Below are 26,582 nucleotides of genomic sequence, written 5' to 3' on the forward strand. Positions count from 1 at the left end.
ATATGATTAAAAGGGGAAATGTTAGATCATATAGATGGCAACAGAATAAAAATTAAACCAAAAAAATCCATGGAACTATAGTACACAGTGAAACCTAAGTTAAACCACGGACTTTAATTAATAGTACAATTAAAGGAATGTTCTATTATCAAATTGTAAGCAATATTCCACACCAATGCAAGGTGTTGGTGGTGGGGTAGTGTATGGTTGTTCTAGTTTGTGCGCTGCTGGAATGCAATATACCAGAAACAGAACAGCTTTTATTCTGTTTACAGAATAAAATAAAAAGGGGAATTTAATAAATTGCTAGTTTACAGTTCTAAGGCCGAGAAAATGTCCCAGTTAAAACAAGTCTATGGAAATGTCCAATCAAAGGCAGGGAAAGATACTTTGGTTCAAGAAGGCCAGTGAAGTTCAGAGTTTCTCTCTCATCTAGAAGGGCATGTGGCAAACACAGCATCATCTGCCAACTTCCTCTCCTGGCTCCCTGTTTCATGAAGCTCTCCAGGAGGCATTTTCCTTCTTCATCTCCAAAGGTGGTGGACTCTGCTTCTCATGGCTATGTCATTCTGCTCTGCTCTCTCTGAATCTTTCATTCTCCAAAATGTTTCCTCTTTTATAGGACTTCAGAAACTAATCAAGACCTACCCAAATGGGTGGAGATATGCCATCACCTAAACCAGTTTAACAACCATTCTTGATTAAATCACATCTCCAGGGAGATGACATGATTACAGTTTCAAATAGGGATTGTTCTATATTGAATAGTTGATTATTGAACTGAATAGGGATTATTCAATCGAATAGGGATTATTCCGTATTGAATAATCAGTATTGAATAGGGATTATTCTGCCTTTACGAAATGGGATGTTGATTAAAACATGGCTTTTCTAGGGTCCATACACCCTTTCAAACCAGCACAATGGGAATCCTGTATTTCATGCATAATTGTTCTATAAACCCTAATTTCCACCCCTCCAATTTTTTTTTAATGAGCAAAGGACTTGAATAGACATTCCTCCAAAGAAGATAAGCAAATGGCCAATAGTACATGAAAAGATGCTCAGCATCATTAGCCATTTCAGAAATGCAAATCAAACCCACAATGAGATGCCACTTTACACCCAACTAGGATAACTAGTATTTAAAAATAAAAATAAAAATAAGAAGGGTTGGCGAGGATGCAGAGAAATAGAAACCCTAGTACATTGTTGGTGAGAATGTAAAATGGTGCGGCCTCAGTAGGAAGTTTGTTTCTCAGAAAGTTAAACATAGAACTACCATATGACCCCAAAATTCCAATTTTAGGTATATACCCAAAAGAACTGAATGCAGAGAAAAACAGAAATTTGTACACTGGTATTCACTGCAGCATTATTAACAATAGACAAAAGATGGAAGCAACCCAAGTGTTGACTGGATTGAATGGATAACAAAATGCAGTATATATACAGTGGATTATTATTCAGCCATAAAAAGGAATGAAATTCTGATACATGTTACAATATGGACAAGCCCTGAAGTCATCATATTAAGTGAAATAAACCAGACACTGAAGGACAAATATTGTATTATTTTACCTATATGAAATAACTAGAATATGAGAATTCACAGAGAAAGTAGATTACAGGTTAGCAGGGGTGAGGGTGGAGGTAAGAGGGGGTGAGGAATGGTGACTTAATGCTAACTGGGTACAGGGTTTCCATTTGGGGTGATGAAAAGGTTTTAGTAATGGATGGTGACAAGGGTAGCACAACTTTGTGAATGTAATTAATCCCGTTGAATCATATGTTTGAAAGTGGTTAAAATTGGAAATTTTATGTTATGTAATGTTTATAATTTTAAAAGAAGAAGGAGAGAGGGAGATGGGGAGGGAGGAAGAGGAAAAGAAGGCTCAGTGTACAAAGATAGGAATTGGAAAAGTAGGGAAAAAAAGTCTCGAGGAGTAGTCTGGGAATCTGCATTTCCAATAATGCACTGCAGGTGATTGCTATAATCTGGCAAGGGTGGGAAACACTAGAATTAAGGAAGCTCAGTAAAAGGCTGCCTCACCTGCCCCGCAAGACCACAATGCTCAGGAAGGGAGCCTTGGTCCCAGGGTCCCTGCCCCACTGCCCCGGCCTCTGCGGCCCAGCAATGCATAAAGCAGACTCCGGCCTGTCTTCTACGCTGGCCAAGGTCTACCCCCAGCTCAAGCCAAGTAGGCAGGCTGAGGAAAGTGCTAGTAATTAGCCCTGATGATGCCAGAGAGGCAGCTGTGGCACTTCAGAATACGTGTGTTCTGGAAGGACTTCCCCCTCTTTCTCACCACCACCCTCCCTGAATGACTCACAGCTTTGCTTCCTGTTTTGGAGGCACTAGCCAGCACAAAGCCACAAAAGTGGATTGCCATTTGGCTTTTCTTTTTGCCTTGCACAATCATTTGGCTTGAATATCACATTTGCTCTTGCAAATTTTCTCAGGCAGTGATGTCACAAGCTTCTGTTCTCCATACAGCAATGGAATTACAGTGCCTTCCAGTAACTTGTCAGGAAAGAAGAAACATAACAACTTATTCACTATCCACCCTGGAAAGATCTTTGGGTATTTACTGAACCTAAATTAATGTAAAAGCAGGAAAAGCCAGTTTCATGATAAATGGACACACAGATAATATCTCCAGGCTTTCTTTTTATAATCTTATCTTATATTTCTTTCTTTTTTAATTATTGAGATTAAATTCACATAACAAAATTAACCATTTTAAAGTAAGCAATTAAGTAGCATTTAGTACATTCAGTGTTGTGCAACCACCACCTCTATTGCACTCCTTAACTTTTCTGTTACTCCAAAATAAAATCCCATACACATTAAGCATTTTTTTTCATTCCTCCCCCGAGCTCCTGGCAACCACCAATCTGCATTCTATCTCTATGGATTTATTCTGGATAGTTCATTTAAATGAATCTACAATATTTGGCCTTCTGTGACTGGCTTCTTTTATTCATCATAATGTTTTCAAGATTCATCCAAACTGTAGTATGTTTTAGTACTTCATTCCTTTTTATGGCTGAATATTATTCCATTGTGTGTGTGTATATGTGCGTGTGTGTGTGTGTATACCACAATTTGTTTATCCATTTATCTGTTATCCATTCATCTGTTCATCCATTCATCAACAACATTTGGGCTGTTTCTACTTTTGGGCCATTGTGATAGTGCTGCTATGAACAGGTGTATACATGTATTTGTTTGAGTCCCTGTTTTCAGTGTGGAATTGCTGAGTCACATGGTAACTTCATATTTAACTTTTTGAGAAACTGCCAAACTGTTTCCCACAGTGGCTGAACATTTTAAACTCTCACCAGCAATGTACAAAGATTCCAATTCCTCCATATCCTCTCTAACACTTATTTTTATTATTATTATAGCCATCCTAGTGGTAGTGAAAAGTAGTTTTTAGTTTCTTTTCTCTAATAACATATGATGTTCAGAATCTTTTTATGTGCTTAGTGGCCATTTGTATATCATCTTTGGAGAAATTTCTAAGTCTTTTGCCCATTTTTTAATTGGGTTGTTTGTCTTTTTGTCATTGAGTTGTAGGAGTTCTTTATATATTCTGGATACTAGACCCTATCAGATACATGATTTTCAAATATTTTCTCCCATTTTCTGGATTGTCTTTTCACTTTCTTGATAATGTCCCTTAATGCCCAAAAGTTCTTCATTTTTATGAAGTCAAATTTATCTATTTTTTTCTTTTGTTGCTTGAGCCTTTTGTGTCATATCCAAAAATCCATTGCCAAATCCCAGGTCATGAAAACCTGCACTTATGTTTTCTTCTAAGGGTTTTATGGTTTCAGCTCTTACATTTAGATTGTTGATCTATTTTGTGTTAAGTTTTACATACAGTGTGAGGTAGGATGTACAACTTCATTCTTTGGCATGTGGATATCCAGTTATCCCAGCACCATTTGTTGAAGAGACTATTCTTTCCCCCACTGAATCATCTTCTTCCGAGTTGTGTAGACTTATTTCCAGATTCTCAATTCTATTCTGTTGATCTATATGTTTGTCCTTGTGCCAGTATCATATTGTTTTGATTACTATAGCTTTGCAGTAAGTTTTGAGATTGGGAAGCTTGAGTCCTCTAACCTAGCTTTTCTTTTTCAAGATTGGTTTATTTGGCAACCCTTGCAATTCCAAATGAATTTAATGATTGGCTTTTCCACTTTTACCAAAGAAAGCTACTGGAATTTTGATAGGGTTGCACTGAACTGTAGTTTGCTTTGGGTAGTACTGTCATTTTAACAATATTAACTTTTCCAGTCCATGAACAGGGAATGTCTTTACATTTATTTAGGTCTTCTTTTATTATTTTTAGCAATGTTTTGTAGTTTTCAATGTACACATCTTTCACCTACTTAGTTAAATTTATTCCTAAGTATTTGATTCTGTTGGATGCTATTGTAAATGGAATTGATTGCTTGATTTCCTTTTGGATTGTTCACTGTTGCTGTACAGATTTTTTTTTTCTGTACAGAATTTTGTATTGATCTTGTACCCTGAAACCTGGATGAATTTACTTATTAGCTCTAGTAGTTTTTTGGTAGATTCCTTGGGATTTTCTATCTCTGTATCATGTTATCTGTTGAATAGAGACAGTTTTATTTATTCCTTTCCAATTTGGATACCTTTTATTTCTTTTTCTTACCTAATTGAAAAACATTAGGTAATGTTTTTTTTTCCAGTACAATATTAAATGTGGTGGTGAAAACAGACATCCTTTTCTGGTTCCTGATCTTAGGAAGAAAGGTTTTAGTCTTTCACTATTGCATATGTTACTAGCTATGTGTTCTTCATACATGTCTTTTATCCTGTTGAGGAAGTTTCTTTATATTCTTAGGTTTTTTTTTTTCTTAGTGTTTTTGTTTGGAAAGGATGTTGGATTTTGTCAAATTCTTTCTTTGTGTCAATTAAAACAATCAGATGGGTTTTTTTCCCTTCCTTCTATTCATGCAGTATATTTCATTGATCACTTTTTTTTGCCTTGATCATACTGAAGAATCATCAAATCAAAGAAGCAGAAGAGACATACATAACCTAGGTAATGTAGGTTAATTCAAGGGATTGTCATATCCTTGACCTGCACCTGTGAGTGACTTGCTCATCTCTCCAAGTGTCTCTCCATTCTTCTTTCTAAAAATGGGGAGAGTTCATTTTCCTAATGCTATCATGAGTTTTATGAATAAAATGTTTAATTTAACACAGCAATATTCCCCCAACTGAGGTACTGTCCTAATACTGTCTGGAATCCCAGAAGCAGTTATTAACCACTCAGTGTCTTGCTCATAATTCAATATTTGAATTATAAATGGAATTATCCAAATGACCCTTTCAGAAACCATTACACACAATCCAAGAGCAGTCTTAAGTAAAGGGATATTCCTTCTTTCATAAATGAAATGATGCTCCATAACTAAAGATGTATTTTGAGCTGTGAGGCCAAAGATAATGTCTGACATATACAAGGCACTCAACCAATGCTTTTCCAATCACCAAGCAAATGGATTTAATTTCTTGAGCCAACCTGACCAAATGTTTGTCTCTGGACCCTTAAAACTCCCTCTAATCTTTTGGAAGGGTGTTGGTTGGGATTAGAGATCTAGTCTGTGCCCAAGGAAATAAAAGAAGACTTGATTCCATTGCCTCAACTACTGAGTGAAGCAACCCACTGAGAAGTCTCCTCATCCAAACCGAAGTTTCCAAGACACTTCATGGGTATCACAGGCATCTGTATAGGGAATGCAGCTACTAACCTGATAGGTCCATTTTTCTCTTTGGTTTTCTTCAATCTCAGGTGTGGTAGAGGTCTTCCATGTACTGTAAAAAATTCTACTTCTGGAAGAGGAGGCTCTGAAAACATGTTGAAGTGAGGGAAAAGGGTGCAGTCAGAACAAGTAAAAGCAAAAAGTAGTACTTGGGGTCCTTAAAAGGAAAATTTTAATGTAAGAAATAGATAGCACACCCCAACTGCGCATTATTGCTTGTTTGGCAGGGAGGTTCCTGGTTAGGTGGGGGGAAGCAGGGGGAGACCAGCATACCAGACCTCTACACCCTGTATAATCACAGAACTCTCACTGTTTTTAATTTGCCCTCCAGCAATCAGACTTCCCAAATTGTTTTTTCTGTTGGGAGGAGAATATACTGACTGGCTAACAGGAGTATTTTAACATCTAACTGGCGATTACATTCATGGTGTAAATGTATCAACTGAGTTCTGGCTTGTGGATAATAAATATAGCTCATATATACTAGGCACTAACCATACTCACTGGACGTGCCCTAAATAAGCTTCATCTCATTTAATCTTCTCAAAAATGCTGTCAAGTGGATCATATTTGTAGGAGCAATCATTTTCTCCCTCTTGACTTCCTACATAGACCCTCAAAGTAGGAACTTCTTCCCTCTCTGAAATATCAGGAAAAAAGCTTCCACCTGACCTTCTATCCCTGGTACTTGTGTCTCTAGATAGAGATCCCTATCTGATTCTTGCTTATATTTTTCAGTGAATCTAAATTCATGAGCATAACAAGTATGATTATTACCTCAGAAAACATCTTTTTTGGGGGGGGCATGGATAGGCACTGGGAATCAAACCCAGGTCTCTGGCATGGCAGGCGAGAATTCTGCCACTGAGCCACTATTGCACCTCTCCTAGCAGGTTTTTATTACTTTTGAATGAGCTAATAAACTCCACTTTTAAAGCACTGGATCCACAAAGATATTACAAATACATCAACTCCAAGAAAAGATCCATTTGCCACAATCACCATAGAGCCAAAGGTTTATCTATTGTGGCTCACATCAGAGAAGCTGAACTATAAAAAGCTACAGAAATGGTTGCTATAATGTAGCATGTAAGATCACAGACTCGGGGATAATAGCTTGGTTCCACAACTTATGCCTCCATCTGCCTCATCTGTAAAATGGGGGCAAAAATCCTCCCTATGTCATTACCCAGTAGGGAATATTAATGCCTCAATAAATGTAGAGAGCTCAGAATAGTGTCTGGAATACAGCAGCCCTCAGCGCAGTCTCTGTTCACAGTATCACCCGAGCTATACCTACTGTGTGCCATGTATTACACTAGGTTCGTTGGCTTTGCTTTCCATTAAGTCTTCACAGTCACCCTGTGTGACAATCATTTCTGTTTACTGATGAGGAAATTAGGGTTCAGGCGGGTTGAGTTACACCACTAGAAGACAGCAGAGCCAAGCAGGGGACCCAGGCCAATTTGACTCCAAAGTCAACTTTGCCCCATTGCTATGTTATGACAATGGTTGTGTTTATTTTGCCTGAGAATAAATGATGGCCTAGAACTGCAAGGAAGGAATGAAGGACCTCCATGCCATACCCAGACTGAGATCACAAAGAACAGAGGTCGTGGGGCCTAAGAGATGGCAAACACCAAGGATCTCTTAATTAACAGATGTGTAAAGGGAAGAAAACTCAGCAATGGCCCCAGGAAGGGAGGCCATGGAGACAGATTTAACTTCTAGGACCCAAGAAACACTATTTGGGTGTCTGTGACCGAGCCAGGGTCTACAGTACTGCAAGGGCTCTCCCCATGGGAGCAGGGGTAACGTAAACCAGAAGAAGAGGCAGTGTCCCTCAGTCAGTGCTGCAGAAGGGTTCTGTTGAATAAACAGGAAGCTAAAGGAATCTAAGCCTGGAAAAGTCCAATAAAGCTGAAACCTGTCCTTGCAGAATTCCCAGAAGATGAGATTCTCCAAGCCTTGTATATGTAGTCTTTTTTATATATTATAGAGTTTATTTGTTTTCTATGCTCAGAATCCCTTTACCTGTGGGAGACAGCTCCTCTCTGTTCTCATGGGATTCTTTCTTTTCTTTTTTTTTTTTTTGCATGGTCAGGCACCAGGAATTGAACCTGGGTCTCTAGCATGGCAGGCAAGAACTCTGCCTGCTGAGCCATCATGGCCCGCCATCTCATGGGATTCTTAAGGAGCTGTCATCCACGGTGCTCCTGAACCCTCTGGCCACAGGACCTGTTGATCATGGCGACCATTCCCCTGATTACAAGGTTGGTCCAGGAAAGCAACTATTTAATTTCAGGAGATTTGAGGGTCTTATTCCTCGTGTACTACAAGCTGTAAGTACCAGGTAAGCCAGGAACACAATGTCCATCTTTCCCAGGCCTGTCCATAAAAGCTCAGCAGAAAGGGGGCAGCAGAACTGAAAGACAGATGGGCTCTGATGGTATCATTTGTGGCTAAATCTAGCCCTGCCCCAAGCAAAATCCTTTCTGGACCTCCCAGTTCTTTGATCCTATAAATTCCACAGCTGTGCACTTGGAGGAACTCTTGTCCTGGGCTAAGTGAAGAGCTGGCGAGCAGTTCCCACACATTTGTGTGAGGAGAACTGCTATGAATCCCTGGGATATGATCATTAAAGCAGACTCCCCACAACCCTGGACTGGTGGATGCAGTGGAAATAGCAAGACAAATTGCCTTAATTAGACCCTGGATTAGATCATCCCACCTTAAAAGTCAATCACTGTATCAGCTCAAAAGGAAAAGAGAGAAACTGAGAGAGCAAGCCCATACAAAATGAATCTTCCCCTGACCTTGGGGCAAAAAACAAACAAACAAACAAAAAACCACTGTGACATTAAGTCCTAGGAAGCTAAAATAGACACTCAAAACTCTATCCACTAGAAAATAACTTGTCTTACGTGCTATTTAAGGAGCTGTCATGCACAGTGCTCCAAACTCTGGCCATAGGCCCTAATGATCAATCCCAAATTATAACAAATAAAAACTTGGACCTGCCTAGACCTTGATAGTTTTTAAAGCTCTACCAATTGTGCTTTTCAAACATCCCCCCTCAACCCACATTTATTAGCCACCTCTCTGCATCAGGCACCTTGCTAGGCTAGGGAGACAATCACAGAGGAGAGGGGTGCTGCTTTCCAGGAGCTCAGACTGACAGTGGAGACAGTTTTGCAAACAGGTGGTACTCAGAGCTCTGATAAAGTTGGAACTTTGGTTACCATGGAAGTGCAGAGGAGGAACACCTCAGAATGAGCCCACCACATACAGAGACATGCATACAGAGGCATGAGGCTAGAGAGGGAGAGTGAGCTGTGAGAAAACTACAATAGCTCAGGGTGACTGGAGGTTGGGATCCAGCAGTGGAAGCAAGTGATGAGATTAAAGGAGTGGGGTAAGGTCAAGTCCAAAGGTCTGGAAATAATGAGAGCTGTTTCAAGTTTTTTAGCAGCTTTGTATTTGGAAATACAATTTAGAAGCTTGTTGGAGGGTGAATTGGAAAAGAGGTAAGCATAGAGTCCAACATTCTAGATAAGAGGGGCCCTAAGGTCCAAGGCAAGTGATGGCACTGAGAATGGAGAATAGGGAACTGATGAAAGAGATACTTGGGGAGAGATGGAACAGAGTATGATAGGAGATAAAAGAGAGGAAGGACTCTGGGGTTCTTGTCTGGTCTTCCCTTTGACCTTGCATCAAGGTCTAGAGGGAAAGTTCAGAAACTCACTTCTAGATCTCTTAAGTGTGAGGCGCTTGCAAGATTGTCCAGCAGTTAGAAATGCAGATCCAGAGCCTAGGAGCTAACTGTGTAGTGGTGACATGTCATCAACTCACAGGCAGTTGTGGGCACTGCTACCCACGGGTGGGGGTGGGAGTGGGAAGATGGGTCTCAGAAGAGATGCGGGCCAAGGCAAGACAACCAGGAGACCCAAGCATTTAAGAATGGGTGGAAGAGTGAGCATCCCTGTGGTAGTCAGGTTCAGGAGTCAACTTGGCCAGGTGACAATGCCCTGTTGTTCAGTTTCTGTGGACTTAAATCATCAGTATGTGAAATTCTTCTATGGCTGATTACATTTGCAGTTGGCTAAGGGAAGTACCATCCACAATGAGTGAGGTCCAATTTAATTAGCGAAGGCTTAAAAGAGAGAGGACAGAAGAGAGCTCAACACAGCACAGCTCAGCAACTCACCTCATCTCAGCACTCACAGACCAGCTGAGACATCTGGAGATGCAAGATGGAATCGCCCTAGGGAAGGCCATTGGAACCTGGAAGCCAGGATAAAGGCCAGTGGATGTCACCATGTGCCTTCCCGTGTAACAGAGAACCTCAGATGAAAGCTAGTTGCCTTTCCTCTGAAGAACTATAAATTTTTCACTAAAAAATCCCCTTATGAAAGGTCAATCCATCTCTGGTGTGTTGCATTCTGGCAGCTTTAGCAAACTAAAACAGTCCCTTATAGCTTAAGTTAAATCTAGGATTTCTTCCAAAGTCACCCAGATCGTGGTCACACATTATGCTTTTCATAAAGCTGTGGGATTGCCAGGAAGTCACCTGACACTGTCCCTGTTTACAGTCAAGGTCTCACACAAAGGGGTTGAAAGTTTACAGTGTTTGCAAGAGGCGCCCAGCATGGGAGACGCCATAACTGACCCTCACAAAGGAGACAATCCAGGAGGCTCCTGCAGTTTTGATGGGAGAAAAATTTTGTTTGAAAAGCCCCTACCACACCCCTCCAGGGAATGTAGCCCTTCCAGTTTGCAAATTACTGCCCTCTGGCCTTCATGCCACCACTGAAATGGCCTTTGTGATCATTTTGTTGTCACAGCAAGGTGTTTTTTATCACACACTTCCTGTGCTCAGCCCAGAGCGAGATTGACTGGTCACTCTTTCTGTCCAAGAACTTTCTTCAATCTCTTTTTAACTATTCCTCTGTTTGTTTTTCTCTGAGATGAAAAATTCTAGATCCTCTAATCTCTTGGCTAACCTTTAAAACCACCCAGTTTCTCGCGGCCCTGAGTAACAACAGCCAAGCAAAGCGCTCACTCAGCTCGGAGAAGGCAGACACGTGGAAGGTGCAGGAAAGATATCCCCTGTGGGTTACAGGCCACGTGGCCCGGGATTACTCCTGCAGTTTTAGATGCACCCCTATCTTCCTGTTGATTCAGTCAACCTGAGCCAGTTGTTTGTTCTGCTTGCCTAAAGCCATTCCTGCCTTGTTTTTTTTTTTTGACACAGCGTACTTGTTTTCTCTCACGTACAAGCCTGAACCTCATTAGGCTGGTTCTTGGTTCTTGGCCACATTTTGAGGTCGAATAACTTTGAATTCTAGCCAGATTTTCCAAGGGGCTGTTTCCCATCTCCCAAGCTGCTGTGCTTGGCAGATCTGCTCTCCTTCCCATTAGCTGCATTACTGAATTAAGCCCAATCAGACCCAAGGCAAGAAATGGGTCGTGTCCAGGCTGGAAAATGCAATTCTGTCACCCGGGGCATGCAAGATGAAGGAAGGACCACAAGTCCCTCATTACATTTCTAGGTGTTGGCAACAGCGATGGCTCTGCTAGAAGCAAAGGCAAAGGGAAATACTGGGAGCTGCCACATAATAAAGCTTTGAAGAATGTGTAGAAAAATAATGAAGGAGAACTTGCCCTACAAAATCTTATTGATTGGGAACACAGGTAGTTCAGTGGTTAGAATGTCTGCCTTCCATGCAGGAGGCCTGAGTTCAATTCCTGGACCATACACCCCCCAAAAAAATCTTATTGATCAAATTATAAGAGTTTTAAAACAGTAAGGGACAGGGAGAGGACATGCAAAGCAATGGAACTTTAACTGAGAAGTTAAGATTTAACAAATGCTTATGACTACTGAATCATTATACAAATATTCCCTTTTTACTTTCTGGTATATTAGAGTAGAGAGAGGGAAATACCTGAAATCTCTGACGTATGATCAGTTACCCTGATAATGACTGTAAAAGCCTTTATCTTGTGCCTTGGTGATTGTAAAAGTTGGTACTCCCTTTATCTGCTTTTTTTTTTTTTAATTTAGAATCTTGAAGGGCAAATTCCCTAACACTAATGGAGGCAATGTAATCAGCTCAGAACCAATCATTAACTGGTTTCAGTACAGGTTCATTCATTTACATATGTAAATTATTTCTGCCTATACTTGCTGTTCAGATGGTAACGGCCTCTCTCCCTTTCTGCTGATACTTGCTACTGAAATTGTAAGGACTTCATCTCCTCTTGTTAGAATCTGTAAAAACCTTGAACTAAGACTCAGAGAGACAGCTCCTGCTTCACAGCAAGTAACAGACTCTTCTCTCTTTGAAACCCTGATGTCTCAGGAATTGGTCATTTGAGTACATCGAGCAGAGGATCCACCGCCTTTGTCCAGTGTCGATTTAATGACCCCCAGATGGGACTGGCTGCCTGAGATTTAAAGCCCCAGTAGTACAGGCAAATGTGGAAACCAAGCCTTTTGCAGACGCTGGACATTCTTTAGTTTAGAGGCTGGGCAACTGGATTTTTCTCTGTTCTGACAGTACTCCAGAACCTTTTGGAGCCTTAAAAAGCTTCAAAGAGAGAAACTGTTTCCAGTTCCAAGTCCAGACATCAGACTGGGTGAGTGAGTAATCACGATAAAAGTGGACTGGGAAGTTAGTTTGGTGGTTCAAGTCCCCTAGACCTAAGCTTGCAGGCCCGGGTCCCACTTCCAGAACGATCCCCCTTGCTCTGACCGCTACTCCTTTCTGTTTTGTGGGTACCATCTATGCAGGGTTCAAGGCCCTGACCTGAGTTTGTCTGTTGAGCATGCCCCTGGAAAATGTCATCCAACAATTAATTGGTACTTAATGAAATTAAGTATGCTTGTGTAACCATTAACTGGTGTGTTACTTAGTAAGTGTTTGTCTGTTGATTGATGTGTTCAGTCTACTTATTAATTGGCATGTTACTTAAATATACAGTAAGTGTAAAGTGTCTTTAAATTGGTTAGTTGGTGTCTTACTGCATTTGTATTGGCCAAGTGTCCCCAGTTGGTTACTGGTCACGGAAATTCTTTAAAATGGGAACCTCTGGACTGAATTGAAAAACTGGAAAGATTTTAGTTATGCATCTATAAGAAAGGTTTATTTCTGCAACACCATATAGCCTCAATGTGACTAAGAATTAGGAGAGAAACCAAGAGTGAGAATGGTTCTATGGGCAGATACTATGTTATAGTTAAAGCTATTCTGCAAAAGAAAACAGAAATGGAATGAAATGATGTATATTCAATCCTTTGTCTCTCTCAAAAGTATTTCTGTGTTTATGTCTCTTGTGTGACTAACTTTCTATTTGTGTCGGTATGCCCGTTCAGTGTATATTCTCATACCACTGGACGGTAATAATGAACTAACAAAAATTCTTAAAGAGCTCTATCTTAATTGCTTAAAAATAAATAAGCACTTTTGTATAAATATATAAATTAGTACTACTGACATCAAAAAAACAAAACCAAAAAAACCCTCTGAGCAGCAGAGTTCAAAGCCTTAGTTTTGTAATTACTGTAAATAAATCCGGACATTAGAAAAAGACTGTCCCTGGAATTTCCCCTAGGCTATCAGAGGGCTGCCTCCGGGAAAAGGCAAAGGACTTTTCCAATTGTTCAGGTCATAGATTTAACTGAAATAGATCTAATAATTAGAAATCATTAAAAGAAAGTTGTAGGAACTCTCAAATCCCACTACCCTCATTTAAACGTTTTAAAACCAAGCGCAACAGACGAGGCCTTATTCTGTCTCACCTATCTCTGCCCTTGGTACCTAACCAGCTAAGGCAGCTATAAGGGAAGGCTTGAGTGCTGAAAGATGCGGGAGGTGTGGTTTAGAAATTTCTGCAGGGGCCTGGAGATTAGAAATGGTAGGCATAGAAGAAATGCTATGGAATAGGCCATGTTTGCTAAAATTATTTTTTTCCAACAATATTTTTGTGATGGTAACCACAGTAATCAAATCATTTTTAAAATGTAAATAGCCTTGGGATAGGAGTAACTGAATAAATTTAATTACCACATTTCAGTAATTAAAATGAAAGGTCCTTGAGAGCTATGGAAAAGTTTTCCTGGATTTAGGCTTGGGACAAATTAAATAATTGCAGTATATTTTTCCACAGCTTGAAAGTTAATGTACTTTTAAACGTTTGAAATTTTAGGATATAATGAAACATAAGAGTTTTTATAATGTCTAAATGAAGGAAAAATGCCAATACAGCTGCAAAAGTTGCAGTGACAAAGTCTAGCCCAGTTCCCATTTTGTTGATGACTTTTTACATCAAACAAACACAATTTTATTCAATTTAGGTAGGTTCACCCTAAATTTATAGAAGCTGACTGATAAAATAAGCTAGTATTATAAGTACATTCTCAAAATTCTTCTTAAAAACTAGCCTAACTAGACACGTTGCTTAAACTGAGCAATGTTCTTTGTAATGATGACATTTATATAATAAAATGAAGATATGCTGATGCTTCAAATGTACCCTATTTAAGGAGTAAGTTGAGTTTACTAAGAGATATAAATGACTTTTTTTGTTTATTAATTAACAGAAAAAAAGAAATTAACCCAACATTTAGAAATCATACCATTCTACATATGCAATCAGTAATTCTTTAACATCATCACATAGATGCATGATCATCATTTCTTAGTACATTTGCATCGGTTTAGAAGAACTAGCAACACAACAGAAAAAGAAATAGAATGTTAATATAGAGAAAAAAAATAAAAGTAATAATAATAGTAAAAAAAAAAAAACCTATATCTCAGATGCAGCTTCATTCAGTGTTTTAACATGATTACTTTACAATTAGGTATTATTGTGCTGTCCATTTTTGAGTTTTTGTATCTAGTCCTGTTGCACAGTCTGTATCCCTTCAGCTCCAATTACCCATTATCTTACCCTGTTTCTAACTCCTGCTGGACTCTGTTACCAATGACATATTCCAAGTTTATTCTCGAATGTCCCTTCACATCAGTGGGACCATACAGTATTTGTCCTTTAGTTTTTGGCTAGACTCACTCAGCATAATGTTCTCTAGGTCCATCCATGTTATTACATGCTTCATAAGTTTATCCTGTCTTAAAGCTGCATAATATTCCATCATATGTATATACCACAGTTTGTTTAGCCACTCATCTGTTGATGGACATTTTGGCTGTTTCCATCTCTTTGCAATTGTAAATAACGCTGCTATAAACATTGGTGTGCAAATGTCCATTTGTGTCTTTGCCCTTAAGTCCTTTGAGTAGATTCCCAGCAATGGTATTGCTGGGTCGTATGGCAATTCTATATTCAGCTATTTGAGGAACCGCCAAACTGCCTTCCACAGTGGTTGCACCCTTTGACATTCCCACCAACAGTGGATAAGTGTGCCTCTTTCTCCGCATCCTCTCCAGCACTTGTCATTTTCTGTTTTGTTGATAATGGCCATTCTGGTGGGTATGAGATGATATCTCATTGTGGTTTTGATTTGCATTTCTCTAATGGCCAGGGACATTGAGCATCTCTTCATGTGCCTTCTGGCCATTTGTATTTCCTCTTCTGAGAGGTGTCTGTTCAAGTCTTTTTCCCATTTTGTAATTGGGTTGGCTGTCTTTTTGTTGTTGAGTTGAACAATCTCTTTATAAATTCTGGATACTAGACCTTTATCTGATATGTCATTTCCAAATATTGTCTCCCATTGTGTAGGCTGTCTTTCTACTTTCTTGATGAAGTTCTTTGATGCACAAAAGTGTTTAATTTTGAGGAGCTCCCATTTATTTATTTCCTTCTTCAGTGCTCTTGCTTTAGGTTTAAGGTCCATAAAATCGCCTCCAATTGTAAGTTTCATAAGATATCTCCCTACATTTTCCTCTAACTGTTTTATGGTCTTAGACCTAATGTTTAGATCTTTGATCCATTTTGAGTTAACTTTTGTATAGGGTGTGAGATATGGGTCTTCTTTCATTCTTTGGCATATGGATATCCAGTACTCTAGGCACCATTTATTGAAGAGACTGCTCTGTCCCAGGTGAGTTGGCTTAACTGCCTTATCAAAGATCAAATGTCCATAGATGAGAGGGTCTATATCTGAGCACTCTATTCAATTCCATTGGTCGATATATCTATCTTTATGCCAATACCATGCTGTTTTGACCACTGTGGCTTCATAATATGCCTTAAAGTCAGGCAGCGCGAGACCTCCAGCTTCGTTTTTTTTCCTCAAGATGTTTTTAGCAATTCGGGGCACCCTGCCCTTCCAGATAAATTTGCTTATTGGTTTTTCTATTTCTGAAAAATAAGTTGTTGGGATTTTGATTGGTATTGCATTGAATCTGTAAATCAATTTAGGTAGGATTGACATCTTAACTATATTTAGTCTTTCCATCCATGAACACGGTATGCCCTTCCATCTATTTAGGTCTTCTGTGATTTCTTTTAGCAGTTTTTTGCAGTTTTCTTTATATAGGTTTTTTGTCTCTTTAGTTAAATTTATTCCTAGGTATTTCATTCTTTTAGTTGTAATTGTACATGGGATTCGTTTCTTGATTTCCCCCTCAGCTTGTTCATTACTAGTGTATAGAAATGCTACAGATTTTTGAATGTTGATCTTGTAACCTGCTACTTTGCTGTACTCATTTATTAGCTCTAGTAGTTTTGTTGTGGATTTTTCCGGGTTTTCGACGTATAGTATCATATCATCTGCAAACAGTGATAGTTTTACTTCTTCCTTTCCAATTTTAATGCCTTGTATTTCTTTTTCTTGTCTAATTGCTCTGGCTAGAACTTCCAACACAATGTTGAATAATAGTGGTGATAGTGGACATCCTTGTCTTGTTCCTGATCTTAGGGGGAAAGTTTTCAATTTTTCCCCATTGAGGATGATATTAGCTGTGGATTTTTCATATATTCCCTCTATCATTTTAAGGAAGTTCCCTTGTATTCCTATCTTTTGAAGTGTTTTCAACAGGAAAGGATGTTGAATCTTGTCAAATGCCTTCTCTGCATCAATTGAGATGATCATGTGATTTTTCTGCTTTGATTTGTTGATATGGTGTATTACATTAATTGATTTTCTTATGTTGAACCATCCTTGCATACCTGGGATGAATCCTACTTGGTCATGATGTATAATTCTTTTAATGTGTTGTTGGGTACGATTTGCTAGAATTTTATTGAGGATTTTTGCATCTATATTCATTAGAGAGATTGGTCTGTAGTTTTCTTTTTTTGTAATATCTTTGCCTGGTTTTGGTATGAGGGTGATGTTGGCTTCATAGAATGAATTAGGTAGTTTTCCCTCCGCTTCGATTTTTTTGAAGAGTTTGAGGAGAGTTGGTACTAATTCTTTCTGGAATGTTTGATAGAATTCACATGTGAAGCCGTCTGGTCCTGGACTTTTCTTTTTAGGGAGCTTTTGAATGACTGATTCAATTTCTTTACTTGTGATTGGCTTGGTGAGGTCATCTATTTCTTCCTGAGTCAAAGTTGGTTGTTCATGTCTTTCCAGGAACCCGTCCATTTCCTCTAAATTGTTGTATTTATTAGCGTAAAGTTGTTCATAGTATCCTGTTATTACCTCCTTTATTTCTGTGAGGTCAGTAGTTATGTCTCCTCTTCCATTTCTGATCTTATTTATTTGTATCCTCTCTCTTCTTCTTTTTGTCAATCTTGCTAAGGGCCCATCAATCTTATTGATTTTCTCATAGAACCAACTTCTGGTCTTATAGATTTTCTCTATTGTTTTCATGTTTTCAATTTCATTTATTTCTGCTCTAATCTTTGTTATTTCTTTCCTTTTGCTTGCTTTGGGATTAGTTTGCTGTTCTTTCTCCAGTTCTTCCAAGTGGACAGTTAATTCCTGCATTTTTGCCTTTTCTTCTTTTCTGATACAGGCATTTAGGGCAATAAATTTCCCTCTTAGCACTGCCTTTGCTGCGTCCCATAAGTTTTGATATGTTGTGTTTTCATTTTCATTTGCCTCGAGGTATTTACTAATTTCTCTTGCAATTTCTTCTTTGACCCACTTGTTGTTTAAGAGTGTGTTGTTGAGCCTCCATGTATTTGTGAATTTTCTGGCACTCCGCCTATTATTGATTTCCAACTTCATTTCTTTATGATCTGAGAAAGTGTTGTGTATGATTTCAATCTTTTTAAATTTGTTAAGACTTGCTTTGTGACCCAGCATATGGTCTATCTTTGAGAATGATCCATGAGCACTTGAGAAAAAGGTGTATCCTGCTGTTGTGGGATGTAATGTCCTATAAATGTCTGTTAAGTCTAGCTCATTTATAGTAATATTCAGATTCTCTATTTCTTTATTGATCCTCTGTCTAGATGTTCTGTCCATTGATGAGAGTGGTGAATTGAAGTCTCCAACTATTATGGTATATGAGTCTATTTCCCTTTTCAGTGTTTGCAGTGTATTCCTCATGTATTTTGGGGCATTCTGGTTCAGTGCGTAAATATTTATGATTGTTATGTCTTCTTGTTTAATTGTTCCTTTTTATTAGTATATAGTGTCCTTCTTTGTCTCTTTTAACTGTTTTACATTTGAAGTCTAATTTCTTGGATATTAGTGTAGCCACTGCTGCTCTTTTCTGGTTGTTATTTGCATGAACCCAACCTTTCACTTTCAACCTATGTTTATCTTTGGGTCTAAGATGTGTTTCCTGTAGACAGCATATAGAAGGATCCTGTTTTTTTATTCATTCTGCCAGTCTGTGTCTTTGATTGGGGAATTCAGTCCATTAACATTTAGTGTTATTACTGTTTGAATAATATTTTCCTCTACCATTTTGCCTTTTGGATTATATAGATCATATCTGACTTTCCTTCTTTCTACACTCTTCTCCATGCCTCTCTCTTCTGTCTTTTTGTATCTGACTCTAGTGCTCCCTTTAGTATTTCTTGCAGAGCTGGTCTCTTGGTCACAAATTCTCTCAGTGACTTTTTGTCTGAGAATGTTTTAATTTCTCCCTCATTTTTGAAGGACAATTTTGCTGGATATAGGAGTCTTGGTTGGCAGTTTTTCTCTTTTAGTAACTTAAATATATCATCCCACTGTCTTCTAGCTTCCATGGTTTCTGCTGAGAAATCTACACATAGTCTTATTGGGTTTCCCTTGTATGTGATGGATTGCTTCTCTCTCGCCGCTTTCAAGATCCTCTCTTTCTCTTTGACCTCTGACATTCTAACTAATAAGTGTCTTGGGGAACGCCTATTTGGGTCTAATCTCTTTGGGGTGCACTGCACTTCTTGGATCTGTAATTTTAGGTCTTTCATAAGAGTTGGGAAATTTTCAGTGATAATTTCTTCCATTAGTTTTTCTCCTCCTTTTCCTTTCTCTTCTCCTTCTGGGACACCCACCACACGTATATTTGTATGGTTCATATTGTGTTTGAGTTCCCTGATACCCTGTTCAAATTTTTCCATTCTTTTCCCGATAGTTTCTGTTTCTTTTTGGAATTCAGATGTTTCATCCTCCAAATCACTAATTCTATCTTCTGTCTCTTTAAATCTATCATTGTAGTTATCCATTGTTTTTTCCATCTTTTCTACTTTATCCTTCACTTCCATAAGTTCTGTGATTTGTTTTTTCAGTTTTTCTATTTCTTCTTTTTGTTCAGCCCATGTCTTCTTCATGTCCTCCCTCAATTTATTGATTTCCTTTTTGAAGAGGTTTTCCATTTCTGTTCGTATATTCAGCATTAGTTGTCTCAGCTCCTGTATCTCATTTGAGCTATTGGTTTGTTCCTTTGACTGGGCCATATTTTCAATTTTCTGAGCATGATCCATTATCTTCTGCTGGCGTCTGGGCATTTAGTCAGATTTCCCTGGGTTTTGGACCCAACAGGTTGGAAAATTTTTTCTGTGAAATCTCTGGGTTCTGTTTTTCTTATCCTGCCCAGTAGGTGGTGCTCGTGGCACACGTTTGTCTGCGGGTCCCACCAGTAAAAGGTGCTGTGGGTCCTTTAACTTTCGAAAACTCTTGCCGTGTGGGAGTTTTGCCAGCCGAAGTGGCTTGGAAGTGTGCCTGCCGGCCTGGTGGTCCGAAAGCGGGGAGGGTCGCTGGCCGCCGCAGCCTGGGAGAGCGCCCATCCGAATTTCCTAGTCGGCCCGGGGTGCCAAGCGTGGAGGGAGGGCGCCAGCCGCCGAGGCCCGGGAGAGTGCACCGTTCCCAGCAGGAATTCCCCCGGTCACCGCTCTCCGCGGCCTGGGGATTTCCGATCCAATTCTCTCAGTTGGTCCGGGGGGGCGTGCATGGTGGGGGCGCCAGCCGCCACGGCTTGAGGGGACCCTGTGGCTCCTTTATTAATGCCACTATTGGTTTTTAGTTGGACCCAGTCCCTGCCACTGTCAGAAATTCCCTCCTCTCCCTGGAGGCAGCCGCCGCGGCCCGGGGAACTCGCCACCAGACCAGGAAGCCGCCCGCGGGGGGAGGGGCGCCGATCGCCGGCCGCCACAGCCTGGGGAACTCGCCACCGGACCAGGAAGCCACGCGCAGGGGGGGCAACAGTTGCCGGCCACCACGGCTTGGATAGCCCTCTGATCCGAGACTCGTAGCCGGTCCAGGAAGCCGCCCGCAAAAGAGGGGCGCCGGCCGCCGCGGCTTGGGAAACTTGCCTCTCTGAGACTCTCAGCTGGCCCGGGAAGGAGGGAGGGAGGAGCTCCGGCCACCAGTTGCTGCGGCTCGGGGAGGCGCGCGCCGTTCGGGGATCTCACCGCAGCAGAGTCTCGCAGTCCATCTAGCCAGTCCAGACTGGGGTACGCTGTGTGTCCATTCCCTGCCGTGGCCCTAGGAGCTGTTCTGCACTGTTTCTGTTCACCTAGTAGTTGCTCTGGAGGAGGAACTAAGATGCGTGTACCTTACTAAGCCGCCATCTTGGCCCCTCCCCTGTGGGTCTAAATGGCATTTTTATAACTTTAATTACCTGGATTTCAAAGAATCTGGCTTCTTAATTACTTTGCCATTTCCTGCCCCAGTGTGTGGAAGAATTAGGATTTGTAGTGGCTTTGTTAATGTCAGTCAGTATATATATATATTTTTTTTTTAACATGGGCAGGCACCAGGAATGGAACCCAGATCTCCGGCATGGCAGGCGAGAACTCTGCCTGCTAAGTCACATGGCCCGCCCTGCCAGTATATTTTTTATGAGTGCATTACATAATCAGTTCAGTAAGTGCTGTCATGAATTGGGAAGACATAATTCCTGGCTTCAAGGAGTTTATATTCTATTTGAAATAACTTGTACCAGGGTATAGTATAAGATGGTAGCATTTAAAGTACCTGCTGATTATTTTAATAAAGGAGTAGAAATGCTGGAAAAAAATTTTTAAAGAAGACCTCATAGAAAAGATGACACTTGTAAAACCTTTGAATATGAAAGTAACATTTGATAAGTAGAGCACTGAACTAGTTTTTAAAAAGTCATAACTTAATTTTGTGGACTAAAATATTCCTAGTATTGTTAGTACTTGGGAATAATGTTGAAAACGTTGAGTTTTTTTCCTGGATAGAAATCCCTTAATTATTGAAAAGCTGATTATGTTTCAAATTTGGGCTCTTCTGACCTGTGAAGGTAGTGCTGGATTGGATTGAGAGATTTTAGGCATATTGTAAAGCAATCATTTGTGTTTTGTGAGTGTAAGACATATAAATGCCTAGCTGTATTCTAAACCCAAGCATAAATTCTTTCTTCTTCCATTATTTTGTGGTCTGTCTCTTTTCCTTTTCGTGAATACTGTTATTAGAAGGCAGTATGCATGTTCAGAGAGCCTTGTAAACTTGCTATCAAATTTATTTCTAGTTGTATGCACTCTGGGTAAAAAAAGACTATAGGTGGGATGGATATGGAAACTTGTAGAAGGTTTGAGAAAGTGAATTTTTTGTTGTAGTCATTGTTGACTACAACCCCTGAATGGATATGGAAAGTTATAGAAGGTTTCTGAAAGCAAATTTTGTTTACTACAGTCAGTGCTGACTAAAATTTGTTAAGCTTGTATAAGGGATTATAGTTTGTCCTAAAGTAAAATTGCTAGTTTCAATATGTAAGAAAAGACCTGAATGAATATGAAAATTGTAGAAGGTTTTTTAAAGTGAATTCTGTCATAGTCAATGCTGACCAAAAATTTGATGTCTGTTTATAATTTTAAAAAAAAAAACTTTAACTGCTATTTCTAAATTCTGAGATACTCTGCTATTTGTATAATCTGGTAGTTCCCTGGAACTTTAGGTATTTGTGTGGCACCTGAGACTTAGAGTTCTCCAGCTCTGAAAGTCAGCATTACTCTATGCAGCAACTGTTAAAGAAACTGAAAAAGAGATCAGATTTTGATTAGAGATGTGAATGAAACTAATCTGGTTAAGACTAGGGTAAATCAAAATACAGGGTAAAAGATAATGTCTGTATTTTAAAACTTAAACTTTTGTATGAGACCCAAAGAAGAGATTTTTATTTTGTCCAAAATTTAAATTTTCTGTAGCTTACTATCTAATTTAACCTTTCGGGTCAGTTTATTTAAACAACCTAATTCAGCTTTATTTGACATGGAACCTAGAATAAGGAATAAAACCTTAATATTCTATGCAAGTTAATGTATACACTGATGCATTTAGAGTATTTTGAGCAGAAAATGAAAAAAAATATTTGCAAGATTCCTTGAGGGACTGCAGAAAAAGTTGAACTATTATACTTCCCCACCTGGGGAATTCCTGATATTCTCTTTAGCAATAGGAGCTCCCAGTTTAATTAGCCAAGCCCTCAATCTTGAGGTTTGCCCTTATGAAATTTATTTCTGTAATGGCAAAGCTATGCCCAAGAGTCACCCCCAGAGAACCTCTTTTGTTGCTCAGATGTGGTCTCTCTCTAAGCCAAGCTCACTACCTTCTCCCTCTATGAGGGACATGACTTTCAGGTGTGTAAGTTCCTTGGCAATATGGGACATGACTCCCAAGGATAAGTCTGGCCCTGGCATCATGGGACTGGTTGACCAAAAGGGGGGAAATAAATAAATAAAGTCTCAATGGCTAAGAGATTGCAAATCAAGTATAGAAGCTATTCTGGAGGTTACTGTTATGCAAGTTTCAGCCAGATATTACAAACTGCCACAGTATGGCAAACCCCAACCAAAATGTTCCTGGAAAACTGAAAAAACAAACAAATAAACAAATACCTCAGGCTCTATAAAAGCTGTACTTAAGTTTATTTTTCAGAAACTTAAAGCCTCTGGATTGTTCCTATGCCAGATAAGCCCAGAAATTCAGAAGTCTTCTCTAACAACAATGACCAGTTTCATTCCTCTGCCCCATAATTTCGATGCCCCTTTTCAGCATGAAAAAGTCAGAGCAGTCATTGTCCAGTGTGCTGGTTTGAAGCTCTTGTGTACCCCAAAAAAGTCAAGTTTTTTAATCCTCATTCAATATTGCTGGGTGGGATCTTTTTGATTGTTTCAATGGAGATGTGACCCACCCAATTGTGGGTGTTAACTTTTGATAAGATGGTTTCCATGGAGATGTATCTCCACCCATTCAAATTGTGGTTGCTTACTGGAGCCCTTTAAGAAGGAACCATTTTATAAAAAAGTGTTAGAGCCAACAGAGTGCACACAGCCAGAGACCTTTAGAGATGCAGAAAGAAATGCTCCTGGGGAAGCCTTATGAAATGAAGAGAGAAAGCTAGCAGATGTCACTATGTGCCTTCCCAGCAGAGAGAGAAACCCTGAACGTCATTTGTTTCTTTCTTTGGAGTTAAGGTATATTTCTCTAGATGCCTTAGTTTGGACATTTTCATGGCCTTAGAACTGAAAACTTGCAACTTAATAAATTCCCCTTCTTAAAAGCCATTCTGTTTCTGGTATACTGCATTCTGGAAGCTAGCAAACTAGAACAGTGGTCAGCCATCGAAGAGATGCCCAAGGCAGAAGAATTTAAAAGGACTTGGTCCTGCACCGTCTCTCCTGAGGACAGTAAAAGAGGAGGTGTCAGAGACAGGGACAGAGGGAGCCAAGCTTTCCTGATTGAACATAGCTATTAAAGTGACTAGTGATGTTTGGGACATACCTGTGTTTTCAATTGTTTTTCTAAGCAGCTGAAAAAACACATTTAATTTTTCTTATCATGAATACAGTGAAAAATGGGAGATTTCCCATATTAGTTACCTGCCTTGGTATTGAAGGTACACGTGAGAGGGAATGATTTCCTTTACATCTTTTCTCCTCCATAATAAAAGTTCAACTTCAAATGATCACCAGCTTGTTAGTACCAGGAGTCTGGTTTATCATTACATTTATGCATGTATTTGCTTCTACCTCCCTCCTCTCTCTCTCCCTTCCTCTTTCCTCTCTATCTTCTCCCTCTCTCCCTCTCCTGCCCTCTTTCCCTCTCTCTTCCTCTTTCTCCCTTTCTTTCTCTCTCCCTCCCTCTTTCTCCTACTTCTCCCCAACTCTCTCCCCTTTTCTTCTCTGGTTCTCTCTCTCTCTTATATGAAAAGAAAATTTTGCTTTTGTGTTTTTAGACTTGGTTAGAAAACAAAACAACCAATAGTAGAACCAATTGGTGACAGCTCTTCTGACCCTTTGGGGTCTACATGTAACCCAGAGTTTGCTCTCCACCCTGTCCTAAAGGGGATATGAATGATGGGGCTATTAACTCAGATCAAGAAGTGTGTTAGCCATGAGGGAGAAAGACTGTGATGTAGTCTCACGATCACCCCCACTCCTCTTCCCTGTTTTCACTGCCACACTTGCCTCTGTCCCTCAACATTCCTAGAACTTTCATTCTCCTCTGAGGTCAGCAATGTATTTAAAGCACTTGTTTTCATCCTGTTCCCATCAATAAGCTTTAGTTTAATGTAAGACACGCAGAAGCGAAATTCCATTCACTTTTCTTCTGGGAAATCAGCTGCTGTATTTTCCAGGCCCAAATCCTTAACCTAATATATCTGGCAAGACTCAAAAGTTCACGATTTACCAAAACAAAGCCACATTTTAGGCAATCAGGCACACCTCTTCATATCAACATATAAAGTTTCCCCCTTTTAGTAAAAGGCGTTTTTTAAACATCCATTCAAAGGATCTTAAAAACATAGTCACGCTTTTATAAAATTGCAAATTCTCATAGTCATGGCATTTCCTAATCATCTGTCTCAACAGTTCAACAGTGTCCCCTGGTGGCCATGAGCACAGACACAAAGTGCTTGTGCTGCTATGATTAGATTTAGCCAAAAAAACAAGTTAGAAAAAAGCTTCTCATCAAGATGAACACCCCCTCTCAAAAAACATGAAATATTGATTTGAATCAGAAATGCACAAGCCATCTAAACATGACAAAGACCAAGGAATAGGAGACTGAACGAATTGCTATTCTTTTTTTTAAAGAACTGGACTTTTATTGTTTATTGGTTTTGGAAGCCAGAAGTCCAACATCATGATTATACTAGGGCTTGCTTTCTTCTTGAGTCTGTAGCTTTCTGGCAATCCTCTACCATGGGGCCATCTCTGTCTCTTTTTGTCTGCTCCTCTGATTTCCGCTGATTTCTGGCTTCTGGCTTCTTCTAACCAACTATGCCTGAATTTCCTCTGCCTTCTAAGGACTTATAAGTCACATGGATTAAGGCCTACCCTGATTCAATTTGGCCTCATCAAATAGGATCTTCAAAGAACCTATTCAAAATGAGTCCAAAGAATTTGAGTCAACCATTAACTAATTAACTGGAAGCCCTTTACCTTTGTAAATTCCATCAGGTAGACTCTGCCATTGAAATCATGAGTATTCATTTTAATAATACATCATGGGAAGGAATGCCCAAATTGAACATTTCTTCTCTCTCCAGCCCAAAATTAGGCAAGTTGAATTCTTTTGGTTCTAAAGCCTCTCTTGATTAGCCAGGCATTTCCTCAATACCAATACCAACCATTGGCCACTTCTGGCTTGGCCTCTTTGTTCATTCATTCAAAAAATACTTATTTGTTATGCTATGTATCAATCTTACACATTGGGGTTTTAATGTAGAACACACACACAAAATCCCTGTCTCAAGGAGCTCCTATTCTACTAGGGGAAAGAGAAAATAAACAATTAAAAAATAACAGTTTCAGAAAACAAGTTCAATGAAGAAATTTAAAGAGTATAAGAGGATAGAGAATGATGAGTGGAGATGGGGAAGATATTTGGTTTAGATGGAGAACCTCTGTACGGTGATGATATTTGAGTGGAGCCCTGAAGAATTATTATTATGTGAGGAGAATGTCCCAGGAAGAGGAAATGCAGGTAGAAAAGCCCAATGTAGAAACAAGTTTGACCCATTAGAGGAAAAGTAAGAAGGCCAGAGAGGCAATGGAGCTTAATGAGAAAGGAGAACAGGAGGAGATGAATTCAGTGAGGTAGGGCCAGATTAAATGTTCCATGGTAAGGAGCTTGGATTCTATTCTATGTGTAATGGAAGCTTGTTGCAAAGTTTTGAGTTGAGAACATGGTGACACGTTCCTGTCTGTATTTTTTTGAAGTTCTCTCTGAACTTCAAGCGACCTTTTTAAAGTTATGATGAAGGTTGGGAGCGGTGGCAGTCAAACATAAAAGCAAGGAGATCAGTTAGAAGACTACCGCAGGATTCCAGGTAAGAGGTCATGCAAGGGAGAAGTGGTTGACTTCAGAATATATTTCAGAGAGCAAGCTGACAAGGCTTGTTGATGGATTAGAAATTAAGAAGGGAAAGGACCTATTAGGACTCCTT

The 26,582-nt window shown here is 39.6% G+C and overlaps 1 protein-coding gene across 2 annotated transcripts in view; it reads right to left on the minus strand.

Annotated features, from left to right (window-relative positions):
- Positions 1-26,582, minus strand: part of SUSD1 (sushi domain containing 1) — a 167,849-nt gene that overhangs the window by 22,403 nt on the left and 118,864 nt on the right. For both annotated transcript variants that reach the window (XM_077142024.1, XM_077142014.1), the window contains exon 12: positions 5,800-5,896. In XM_077142024.1, the coding sequence (XP_076998139.1) occupies positions 5,800-5,896 (97 nt within the window). The remainder of the gene's footprint in view (positions 1-5,799; positions 5,897-26,582) is intronic.

The sequence above is a fragment of the Tamandua tetradactyla genome, chromosome 2 (genome assembly GCF_023851605.1).
Source record: "Tamandua tetradactyla isolate mTamTet1 chromosome 2, mTamTet1.pri, whole genome shotgun sequence".
In the NCBI taxonomy this organism is placed as follows: domain Eukaryota; kingdom Metazoa; phylum Chordata; class Mammalia; order Pilosa; family Myrmecophagidae; genus Tamandua; species Tamandua tetradactyla.